The sequence below is a fragment of the Miniopterus schreibersii genome (genome assembly GCF_964146895.1).
Source record: "Miniopterus schreibersii genome assembly, chromosome: 1".
Lineage (NCBI taxonomy): Eukaryota > Metazoa > Chordata > Mammalia > Chiroptera > Miniopteridae > Miniopterus > Miniopterus schreibersii.
This window is the reverse complement of record NC_138101.1, coordinates 191,237,315-191,249,936: the sequence shown is the minus strand read 5'-3', so window position 1 is coordinate 191,249,936 and position 12,622 is coordinate 191,237,315. Positions and strand designations below refer to the sequence as shown.

Sequence of the window (12,622 nt, the reverse complement as noted above, 5' to 3'; positions counted from 1 at the left end):
TGACAGTGTTACATAAGCCTCCTTGCAAACTCAAGCTGCTGTGTACTCTGTGAGGACAAACGTTTGACAAGAGCCATTACTCAGGGTGGCCTGCCAAGGAAACGAGATTAGCAAGCAAATGGATACCTATGGTGGTGATGACAGTTCCAGCAAAGAAAAAGGCACTTCCGAGGTCCCAGTGGCTGCTGTTGTTGGAGGAGTTTCCTATTGGACTTACTCCTGCGTTGTCAGCATCAAGGGCATGCTGCAAAGAAAGTGAGAAAGCAGGAGACTCGGTTAAAAAAAGTAAAAAAATAATTTCCCTGCTCAAGAACCTGCAGTGACCTACAGAGGGCTGGCTACTCAAATGAGGGTACAGTCACAAAGTGAAACACTACACACCCACTAATTAAAACTAGAGCATGAGTTGTAAGCGGGGAAAAGCTAGGGTATATCGTCTGGTGCCATTTACGTAAAATTTTCAGGCGCAGATTTATGCAGTCCAGCCTGGGTTATGCAAATTGCATACATATTGCTTTGCATAGACTACATAGAAAGATGTCTAAAAGATTCTCACCCAAAGCGGTCATTCCTGACAGACAGGGTTTTGGTTGCTTTTGCCTCTTTTCTGCTTTGTTAGAATGCCTTACACTGAGCTTGTTGCAGGAGTGCAGGAGGGAGGAGCTTGGGTTCCTGGGTCAGACCACCCTGGCTCTGCCTCTTATCACTTCAGAACCTTGGGCAAGTTACTCTAACCTCTCTGAGCCTAAATCTCCTATGAAAACTGGGGATGGTAATACCTTCCCCACGGAGTTGTTGTGAGGCTTAAATGAGACGGTCCGTGTAACGCACTCTGCTCAGTGTCCCGCACCGAGTTTAACTGATAGCCAATGTTATGACTGTCATTTCACTGTCCCCCCAACACAGAGACACATATTATTCTTTTTAAAAATAGATGACAGAGACTCCTTGTTGACTACTGGGTTTGGAATTCCATACACCTTAAAATTCCCAATAAATTATCCACATTGATGATTCACCCACATGTCAGGCTACCGAAGCCTCCCGCTGGGGCAGGACGCTCCATGGGACGGTCCCTCACACTCTGGACCTTTGCTCATGCTCTCTTAAAGTGCTCCTACTTCAGGGTCTAATCCAGGCCCGCTTCCTCGGGAGCCATGTGCGGAATGAAGTGAAAATCTCTCGGCAGCCCTTCTGAGCTGGGCCCGGCCAACCCCGGCTAGGCCAGAGGACAGGGGAGGAAGGGACAGGAGGGAGTTTTGTCAGGAGGTGACAGACACAGAGCTACTTCTAGAACACTAGAGACTCTGTTCCTGGAATAACCCTGTGTGGAGCTGACAAGACACAATTAAGTATTGAAATGTGATTATACTTATCCTAAATAATGCCCTTTAAGCTTTGTTGGGGAAGCTTTGTTGGGGTTGCCACAAATTAGATTACAAGTGACAAAGTCAATCACCCTTAAATGTTGCCTTCATGATTCTAGGATATTATAAACTCTCTAGACTAGGGATCAGCAAGATTTCATTATAAAGCATCAGATAATAAATATTTTAGGCTCTGTGGGGCGCCTATGATTTCTGTCGCATATTTTTGTCTTCATTTTACAACCCTTTAAATATGCAAAGACCATTCTTAGTTCATGTGTTGCACAAAAACAGCATGCGGGCTGGACCCGGCCGAACCCTAGACAGTTGACTGGACAATAGAAAAAAAATCCCTCTTGTTTAAGTCTTTAGTTGGTTCTTTCCTGCCTCTAAGAACATGAAATTCTATGCTGGCCACTGTTTCTAACGTAAACCCCGGCACCCCAGAATTTAAAATCCAGCTGCCTGGGATGTGTATAGGCTGTCTTTGCCGATGGTTTAAATTGGCCTAATTGACAACAATCACTTATTCACTAGGGACTCTGCTCTGCTCTGCTGTAGAGAAAAGACAGATGGTGAGTCCTTTCTGCTAGTAAAATAATCCATTTTCACTCTGCTGTGAATGCCATCAGACCCAGCCACAGGCCTCAACTAGTGTTTATCTCCTCATTTTCTATTCAGCTCTGATGGGCCCACCTGGAAATAGCACCTCGGGAACAGCTCTAGGCCTCAGGCACTTGGGTGACCTCAGATCACACCATCAATACCTAATATTTACAGCTTTTGTGAAGCGGCAAGGAGAGCTTGGTTTCAATCAGTTCTCCCTGTGCTGAGTGTTGCATACAAACATCATAAGCAGACCCCATGCTGCATATAAAATACAAATTTGCAGCAAAGACAAGCAGAGATGACTATTTATTTAATCAAAAATTCCGAAGTAAGATTCCTTCTCATGTTTTGTTTTTTTCTGAATTATGAAACTTATAAAATATTTAATGTTTACATATATTACCTTCAAGGAAAATGCTTATTGGTTGAGAGGAAGGAAAACTAACATTTGTCGAGTGCTCGCGCTGAGGTGCTATAGAAGTTCAGTTTTATCCTTTGTACAACTTGCGAAAAAGTAAAATTATCCCCCACTTCAGTGGTAAGAAAACAGGCTCAGGTGACACAGCCAGGAAGTAAAGTCAGAATGCAAACCCTGGCTGGAACAAAGCCATGGTTTTGCCCTTTCCTCTATGTGTGGTACCCAGAACACAGACCTCTGCCACAGCCATGCTCGCCTCCAGACAGAGATGAGGAGAAAGGACTGTCATTGTCTAAGAATTTAGGCAGAAGGGACCTCCCAAGGGATGAATTCTAATTAGACGAATTCCTTGGAAGTGGAGGCATCGAACTTTATTTGGGCTCTTGGAGCTGGTGAGAGCTTAACTGTGTTGCATTAAAAATTAAATTTAAAAATAAATAAATAAAAATCGGGAAAGGCTGATTTTATACCCTGAGAGGGAGGGAACAGAGAAAAGAGAGAGAAAGCCCTGAAAAAGGAGGAAGGGAAAAGAGAGAAAGGAGAGTCAGTTGACATGTGGGAGCCTCGAGGTCAGTTCCAGCATTGCTCAGGACTTTTGAAGAGCACACCCTCCCAGCATCCAACTTTAACTTGCTTTACCTATGAGGTAATTGCCTCTCTCACTCCCCCAAATCTTCAGTAAAGTAGGCTATACATGCAAATGCCTTTGGGAAGTCGTTTTGTGGAAATTAAGGATTGTTATGGGCACAGCGGGGCCAGAGTGTGATTTCGAACCACAAGTAGGAAGGAGAAAGGTAAGGCCTTCAACAAGTGACTGAGCTCTTCCTAAGGCTTTGGACAACCCCCAGTCTCAGGAATAAGGTTTGGTTCCATTTAGACCTGATGAGGCAGAAAGACCCCAATAAACCACCAGCATTAAAACGAATCAGCAAACTCGGGGTATGGACATACAGGGAAAACCCGGCACAAGCAGCTGTTATTGCTTGAATTAATAGCATCGTTTTTAGTTCAATAAGAATATTTCTGAGTTTATAGTTCTAACTTTACTCATCTTCTAAAATATTTTCCAACGATCTTAATTGAACTCAAGAAAACGTTTTAAATGAAATGCATTTGCTCTTAAGCTGCTTTTTTCTCTTTCCCCCCTCTCCCTGCATTCAGGCTGCAAAAGGGGAGACACCCCAGCCCATTAGAAAGGTCTGAGCACACAGGTAGTAGAAAGATGTGACTGAGCTCTGTACTGTTTGGCTTGAAGATCAGACAAAACTCTCTCCATCCCCGCCCCCCACCCCGCATTAGGACCTGAAAGGCCTAACAGAAAGTGCAGCCTCTCACCAGCGAGGCGGGCCCGAGGCTGACGTGAGGGGAGAGAGGTGGGAGGTGGGCAATGATCACTCAGACCCCCCTCCCCCACCTGCCCCCAGCACCGTAACCCCATAAGGCAAAACCCAGCTGTGTAAATCATTCTCTTGACGGCGTGAGACACCATCATGAGTGTTAGCATTACACGGAGATGATCGATGGCCCACAGGGGACCACTAGCTGTCTGTGGCTTTTCTCCTATGATCTGTGTGCTCAGGGAGATCATCTGTGTCCTTACGTGGCACCGCAAAGACAGGCTTACAATAATCACTCAGCCTGTCTGAGACTGGCTAAAGAATGCCACCGACGGGTGCCATACGCCTGCGCACTGATAGCTGGGTGACCATTTGATTTATGGCGCAACCCAGGACACTTGCAGAGTGAAAGGGGGCTCTGTTCATAATCATGCTGGGACCACGGGGCAGGCGTAACCCAGGACGTACGGTCACTGTCCTCACAGCTCGCACCACCCGGAGGAAAGCAAAGGATCCCTCGTCGGGGGGCACGGAGATGGCTCTGAGCCCACGGCATTCTTAGTCCCAGCCGGCAAAGGGACTGATGGAGGGGACAGTTAGCCAGGGGTTGAGGCAGGATGGTGGTGTGAAATAGTGTGAAAGGGCTTCGTAAATGTATTAAAAGTGAGCAGACTTTCAGCCATTAATGGACAGAGGGGGGCCACAGACCCTGGGAGACGGACAAAGGCAACTGGCAGGCCACGCGCATTCCCACGGAGAGGTACCCCTGGTGCTTCCGAACCCCGGCAGCACCCGCACCTCATGCGGTGGGGACGAGGGGCCTCGGGTTGGAAGTGGAAGCTCAGTAGCAATTTGTTTGCCGCAGGTGCTCTTTATTTCCCAGGCTTCGGGAGAGTTTCACACCCGAATACTTCACTGCAGCAAAAGCGAGTATGCTGGCGCCAGGGGAGGGCCCGTGTCAGGCCCACATTTCAAACAGTCTGGTGGTGGGGAGCTCCTGCAGCTTTTTCTCGTCTGGGAAGCTCTTCGTCTGTCCTTCGATTCTAAATGATAGCTTTTCTTCATAATACCAAACCAGTGTCATATGAAATGTTAAAGGGTCTTCTTTAAGAAGAGGAAGGGGAAAAAAAGATAAAAAATATGAACAATAAAATGGCAAGAAATATGTATCTATCAACAGTTGAATCTAAAAATGAAAAACAAACAAGCAGAACAGAAAGAGACTCATAGATACAGAGGGAGTTTTGACGGTTGCCAGATGGGAGGGGGCGGGGGGATGGGTGAGGGGGGAAGGGGTTAAGAAGTATACATGGGTGGTTACAGAAGAGTCGGGGATGTAAAGTACAGCTCGGGGAATATAGCCGATACTATTCTAATAACTATGCACGGCGCCAGGTGGGAGCGAGATTTATCAGGATGATCACTTAGTAAGTTATGTACTGTCTAATCACTGGGGCGTACGCCTGAAACTAATAACGTATGTCAACTGTAATTAAAAATAAAAAGTGATTAAAAATAGTAATATTTCAAATAGCAGTGGGAGGGTGTCAGAGAGGAAATCTGGACCCACCCCCAGCAAGGCTCTTCCGGGGCTGATTCCAAGAAGTCTTTGATTTCAGTGCCGAGAGGTAAAGCATGTAACCAACTCATGTTTCTTTTGCAACAGAGACATTTCATGGATCAAAAGGCAAATGTTCAGTTTGTGCAAGTAACTCAACTTCTCTGAGCCTCAGTTTCCTCATCTTTAAAATGGGGGACTTTCCTTGCCAGGATTTTAAAAAAATGTATATTTGATTTTAGACAGCGTGCCTTGTCGTTTCATCTGTAATAATATTAATTCTGTTTCAGGAATACTTTCTGAGCAGTTACTAGTACACAGGTTAACTCAGTTAACCCTCATGATGACCCCTGGAGATGGGCATCACTACTGTCCCCATGGGTCACATGAACTTGGACTAGCGTAGTACTGTACCTTGTCCATGGCCACACAGCTAGTACAAGGCACAGCCAGCATGTGGGCTCTATTAGAACTGTCAACAGGAAGATCTCCATCCTGTATGCAGAAAGGCAGCTTCTCTTCACCCTCTGTGTTCTTCTTTCTCCCCATCTCGACCCTCTGGGGAGAGCCGGCTGGCTCCCACCCAGGCTGGGCACCTCAAGTGTCTATGAGAGGGGAAGGGAGAAGGGAAAGAACACCAATGCACACGTGGCCTCACCTCCCACCGAGGCAGATGATCCATGTGGCAGTCAGGCTGTGCTGGCCGGAGCAGACGGGCCATCCTATGCCCACATCACCTGAGAGGCTCCCACAAATAAACACTGACAAAAACCAGGCCAGGCCATATAAAGGCAAAGAGGGAGGCACCTTCAGGGCCACGGTGAGTATTATGATGGTGTTTATTTTCCTGCTGTCCTAAGTGTCAGTTATGTGCAAATATTAGCCTTTCCTTAGTTCCCGGGAGAGCCAGGCGGCAGGCTTTCATCAGAACTTCACAGCCTGGTTATGATCTAAAGTAAAGCCCAGCTGCAGACTGGACAGGATAAATGGAAAACCTGTATGGAGAATGAGAGCAGGAGAAAGCCAAGGTGAACTGGACCGCACATTCAGAGCCAACGGTCTTAGACAAGCTCGCTTTCCTTGTTACCGCTAGTTAATTCTTCGGGGGGGGAAATGTTCTAAAACTCAGCTCATCAGCACCTAGGTCTACGCTCATGACTAACCTATCTAACCATTGTCATGTGGGATCCAGCCACATTTGGGGGAGCTCCTTCCCCTTCCAAGTTGTGCCTAACAATGTAAAATTAATTTCTCTCTCTTTGACTACATGAGAGGATGAAAAAAGAGAAGCTTTAAACCACGAGGAAAGCATCAAGTCTACCAAGGAAGCGAGGATATATGCTCTGAGAAGGTCAGTAAACATTCACACTGTCACCTCTCATCTCAGTTTGAACTCAAGCTCTACAGACTCAATAACAAACTTGCCAAGTGATGTTGAAAAATCGCCCTGGCCCTGGGGAGATTGTATGATGTATGCCCTGCTATCTCTGCACTTGGGATTGTTCTTATCAAAGGTGAGTCTATCCACTTTCCGGGAAATTTTTTTTACTAGGCTACAAAAGCAGCTACAGGAATTCTGCTTCTTTGCAGCCTGAGCTAACTCAAAGATCACTATTTCTTCCATTGCCACTGCATCGTGAGAGTCTGAGCTTTAACAGATGATTAAAACCATGATTTTAAAAAAAGATGTTTCTGCTACCTTGTTTTTGTTGTTGCTGTTCACCTAGACTCTCTCTTGCTCTTGAGTGTTCAATATTAATCCCCAATTAATATTTCATTTCCTGTGCACCTTTAGAGAAGGTCAGCACCTGCCTCTGATGATCGCTGTTTGACGTGGGGGCAGACGCAGAAGTGGGGACAATACCAGGGACTTCAAAGAAAGGTCTAGAATTCTCATAGAAATAATCATAGTTGCCAGCATTTGCAACCTGCCTTCTTATCTTATTCAGCCTTCACACACACAAAAATCCTGTAATAATAAACCCTATTATTATTCCTGTTTTCTAAACGAGGCAACAGACAGGATTAATTTGCCCATGCTTGTAGCAGTTAGTGAAAGGCAGAGCGGGATGGGTTAAAAGTCCACCTTCCTAGCTCTGGCCTTCTCCTCTCCCCTACAGATATCTGCCTGCCCAACTTGTAGACATTTTTCTAAAGCTCATCTGTTATGTCACCTTCCTTCACCCCACACCCCCAAAAAGCCAATAAAAGAAGTAGGAATTTGTACTTCTGGTCCTCATTTTTCAAAGAACAAGAGACAAAAACCTCATTTATTCAGTAAAGTTAACCTGCAACAGGAAGTCTTTCATCCCTTCTGCCCATTTTCTCTGAGAAGGAAAGAAAAGGTATGTCCTCCATATAGACCGCTGCAGACCTGAGCGATAGCTCATGCCCTTTGGTTTTAAAGAGACTGTACTGACCCAGCCTCAACACCTGATGCGAAGGTGAAAAGCCACGTCCCTCGAGAGCACAGTCAACAGATAATCGTCATACTCTGGTGTTATCACAGGTGAATGAAGGTCCTTTTGAGGGCCCCACAGGTTGAGTCAGAGACCCCTGCTCTGTGCACAGAGCCTGAGTGTTTCCTTGTCTCCAGCACCGTCACACTGAGCTCTAACTAACCACCCAAGCCAAGTCGGTCTCCCCAACCAGGAATACAGCACTGTGGTTAAAAAGTATGGATTCCAGATCCCACTTTTACTTCTCACGTAAGCATGGGCAAGTTATTTCGTGTTTCTGCTCCTTGGCTGCTTACCTCTACCTCAAAGGACCATTGTAAGGATGAAATGACTTAGAATACAGAAAGCATTTAGAACAGTGCCTGGCCACAGTAAACACCGTGCGAGTGTTAGCTAGGGACACTATTAACACTAGAATGGAAGCGTCTGGGGGACAGGAAGTAGGTATCTTGCACCATATTTAAAACATTTAAAATATATATATTTTTATCGATTTTCAGAGAGAGAGGAAAGGAGAGGGAAAGATAGAAATATTGCTGAGAAAGAAACATCAATCGGCTGCCTCCTGCATGCCCTGTCCTGGGGGTCAAGTCTGCAACCAGGGCATGTGCCCTGACCGGGAATCGAGCCTGTGACCTCTCAGTGCATGGGATGAAGCTCAACTAAATGAGCCACACTGGCCAGGGCATTTTGCACCTTTTGTTGTGTTTTTCTGACCACCAGAGCCTAACACAGCACCTACTTCAGGGCAGGCATTCAGTAAATATTAGCTATCTAAATGAATACATTTGATTATAAGTAATGGAAATAATTGTACGAGCCACATGCCATCAAAATCTTGCTAAAAGAGATTTCTAGCTTCACTTTAAAGAAAGAGCAAACATGTGCACATTTGTATATAGGTGTAAACACAGTAGCATTCATTTCATTTTTTTGGTTTTATTTTTATGGGAGTTTTTTTGGGGGGAGCACTGAATTTTCGTTTGCAAATTTGTTTTTCCAGTGACATGCCAGTTTCCATTAGCTCTTTAATTTCTGGCTTAAAAGCTTTAGCTTTTCTTCACCAAACAGTGATGGAATCAACAACCCCAGGGATACAGACAATAATAATACTGACGTGGAGACCAGTGGAGACAGGCAGGGGCTGCTGGTCCAATCTTGCACTCATTGAACAGTCTTCTATGTGAGGGCTTCGCTGGAGAAAGGGCAGGCAAGAGCTGGGAGGAGTTACTTCACCTCGTCAGAGCTGTGTCCTTAGGCACAAAGAACCCTCACCTGCACTCACCAGGGGTCACCTGTTGCCTGGGCTGTGGCCTAAACTTCCTGCACAAAGGCTGCTGGGAAGAAGGGATGGCCAAGGGCAGGAAGGAGAAAGCTTATCTGGCTCTGATCTCCACTCACAGCAAGGATCTCCGCAGGCTGATGAATGGATGTCTCAGGTGCTACGCTTTCCTTATAATCCTTATATATTCCTAACTATGGAAAGCTTTGGGAGCTAGGGACACCAAGGGAATCTGCTCCTGCATGAAGGAGATAGAAAGATGATTCGAAAGGAGTACTCTTGACAACCAGAATGAAAAGAAAGGTCTTATTCTGCACAGAAACAAAATCATCTTGGGCTTGGTTTCTTGACGACTTTAAACGAAGGGCTCTTGGTCTCCAAAACAGATCTAGGAGGCTTGATTTATTCATTAATTCCTGAAACCTTACACATCTTCTTTCGGCCAGCCACTGTGCCAGCCACGAGGGATGTATCAATGAAAGACACAGACTCAACCTGAAAGAGCTCAGTATAGGAAGGAGACAGATGAGAAAAATGATTATCCAACAGAGTCCGAAAAGTGTAGAGATGAGCGTGAGTGCCAAGCAGGGCACCACCCACCATGGAGGGTTCATGAAGGCATCCCTCCAGACTTGAATTTTGGCACCTCTGAGGATAGACCAGTTCAGAAATCCAGATCAAGACCCTTAGTAGAGGATCATAGGTGGCACTCCACAAATGTTTAGTTGTTAAATGAACGAATCAATAAATCAATGACTTCAAACCAGCTCATGAAGACCACTGCTACCCTTGAGGTTTATATGAGGGACCAAAATGGCAATGTATGGATTTACAGTGCTCTTAGGATAGAATCCAACACCAAGCCCGGCACCGTTTGGCCCCTGCCTGTCTCCATTCTAATTGCTTACCCAGCTCCCTTGGCTAACTGACCTCTGACCACATTGGCTCCATTCTCTCTGTCCTTAGACAGCCCAGCTTCCTTCCACTGCAGACCCTTATTCAGCTCCCTCTCCTAGAATCCCTGTCCTGCTAAGTCAGACCTGGCCCTCGCTGGGCAGGTGAAAGCTTCAGGCTCCTTCAGACAACAAGCTGCTGTGAGTAGAAGGTAACCACTTTGAGGTCAAGAGGGTTCTGAGAGGTTAAGTAACTTGCCGAGGCGGAGACTGTAGTATGCCCGGGGCAAAGTCAGCCTTCTAGGCAGTGAGGTAACCTGCTCATTCTGGGGGTTACCCCAAGCTGCCCCCAGGATGCTCTCCAGTAGAAAGGAATCCTTGTTGCTTTTGCTACATGTGGGCACTTCCTATGAAAAATCCTGGGTGCTCCCTGGGGGACTCTCATCCAGCACTGAACCCACACCCATGAAACACCCCTCCCTTCAACGTGGCGATTACCTGGAGAAACCACAGCCATGTGACCACAGCAGCTGCACTGAGGACATTCAAAATCTTCTAACATCTAAGAATTCGCGGCCTGAAAGACGAGGACCACCGATCCCCATCCACGTGGGCACAAGCATTCGTCCTGTCCTGTCCGTCAGCGAAACCGTCTCGTGATTTTGTCTTTGAGGATTGCAGAAGATGAATGCATTACTTTCTCCAAGAGCAGTCATGACAGACGTTTCTCAGACAGTTGTACTGGGGACAGGGAAAGTAGCAATTGTGGCATAGGAAAGCATCTGACAAAGAAGTTCTTGCGAGGGAGTGACTGTCAAATCAAGTTTCCCGAACTGGTGACTTCAAAAACATATTCAATTTACTCTATTCCACTGCCAGAGAAATGCAAGTGCTCTGACTCTGCTTATCATTGTCTGTTCAATTCCGCTCCCTGCGCTTCACCTTGGAGAAGAAAGATGGAACAGGGGGAGGCAACCATGTTTCCTAAATGCCAACTGTATGCCAGGCGCTCCGTCAGGCACTTCATGTGGGTTCTCTCATTCACTCCCCTCAATATTCCCAATGAAAGGGGCTGTCCAGTCCCTTTATAGCGGGAGCCTGATGCTCAGTGGGGCAAGGGGCCAGGTCTACCTGACTCTAATGCGCCTCCTCCCCTCCTGGACACCCCCTGCTTCGAAAATCAACAGTCCACATTTGGAGGGCAACAGTACCACGCCAGACAGCCCAGCTTTTCCCTACTAATTTCTCTTTCTCCCTCCAGTCTTTCCCTTGGAGTAAAAGCTTTGAGAAAAGGCCCAGACGTCGTGTAGCAGACAGTCATCATTGACACAAGTGAGCTGTGTAGTGCAATGGTCAAATATATGGGGTCTGGAGTCCTGCTCTCAAGGCTCACGTGCCAGTTTAACCACTTATTGACTGTTACTTAACTTGGGCAAGCTACTTAACATCTTAGAATTTATTTGCTCATCTGTAAAATGGAACCACTATGACAGAGCCTGGAGGCTTGTTACAAGGGTTGAATAAGCTCAAGGACCGAAGCACTTAGAACAGTGTCTAGAGGAAAGTAAACCACCAATAAGCAGGAGCTATGTTTTAATATTACAACAGCTCTGCAGGGTTTCTCTACTATAGCCATCTAGACTCCTTCACATATCTCGGGAGTGAGATCCTGGAGATGGCTGGATCTTACTGTCCTCTATGGGCTGAACTGCTGAGGCCCAGCTCAGGTTAAGTGCCTTGCCCCAGGGCACAGACTATAAGATCCAATGCTTCACTGGGGGATAAGTGGCAACCAGGCTCAGAGGATACAAACCCTTTCCCTCAGTCACACCTTGGAATCAGTGGTCACCACATGGTTCAGGTGATCTGCTCCTTGGGGACTGCCTGAGCCTTCTGGGTCCCCAAGGGCCTCTGAAACTATGTCTCAAACCACACAGAGAACAACCAGAGATCAACAGAGCTAGGCCTAGTGTCTATCAACTAGATATGAGGCTAAGAGTCTCCACCAAAGCTCAGCATAGAAATGATTACCTAGGTGGCCAGAGTAAGCCCTCTACATGGAATAGAAAACTGCTAAGTGGCTTCCCTGGGCTCAAGCCACAAAGACAGGGCAGCATGGAGGAAGCAGCCGAACCCAGCACTCGGGGGAACAATTTCTGTGACAAGGACTGCACACTTTAACAGAAGCAAGAGGAAATTGGTCAATTAGAATGTTTAGGATTTGAAGCCCCAGTGGGCATTTCAGGTACTTTCTTCTCTGTTTTCTTAGCAGAACCCCAGGATGCCATACCTCAGGGGCTTTCTGGTTTCTCTTTTCTGCCTTCCCTAACAAATAAACGATAGCAATCACAATAGCTAAAAGCAACTAAGCTATTTTTGTTTACTCCTCAAAGCACTCTAACAAGTAAATACTACTATTATAATCTCCACTTTGCAGAAGGGAAACTGAGGCCTAGGGTGACTCCCTGAAGCCATGACACCCATGAACAGTGCAGAGACTTAACCTGGGAAGGTGAGCTCCGGAGTCCGGATGCCGACCACCAGGCTATGCTTGAACAGATAGGGACGTGGAAAACGGAGAAGGCATCCAGAAATCTTCATAAAGGCCATGTAGGCAGCACAGCTATTGTGATTGCTACCACGTATTTATTAGGGAAGGCAGACAAAAGAAACCAGAAAGCCCCTGAGGTATGGCATCC

The 12,622-nt window shown here is 46.4% G+C and overlaps 1 protein-coding gene across 1 annotated transcript in view; it reads right to left on the bottom strand.

Annotated features, from left to right (window-relative positions):
* KCNK10 (potassium two pore domain channel subfamily K member 10) overlaps nucleotides 1-12,622 on the bottom strand; it is a gene marked incomplete at its 5' end in the record, with an annotated part of 62,950 nt that overhangs the window by 40,325 nt on the left and 10,003 nt on the right. The window contains one exon of the mRNA XM_081127577.1: nucleotides 127-244. Coding sequence (XP_080983703.1) covers nucleotides 127-244 — 118 coding nt within the window. The remainder of the gene's footprint in view (nucleotides 1-126; nucleotides 245-12,622) is intronic.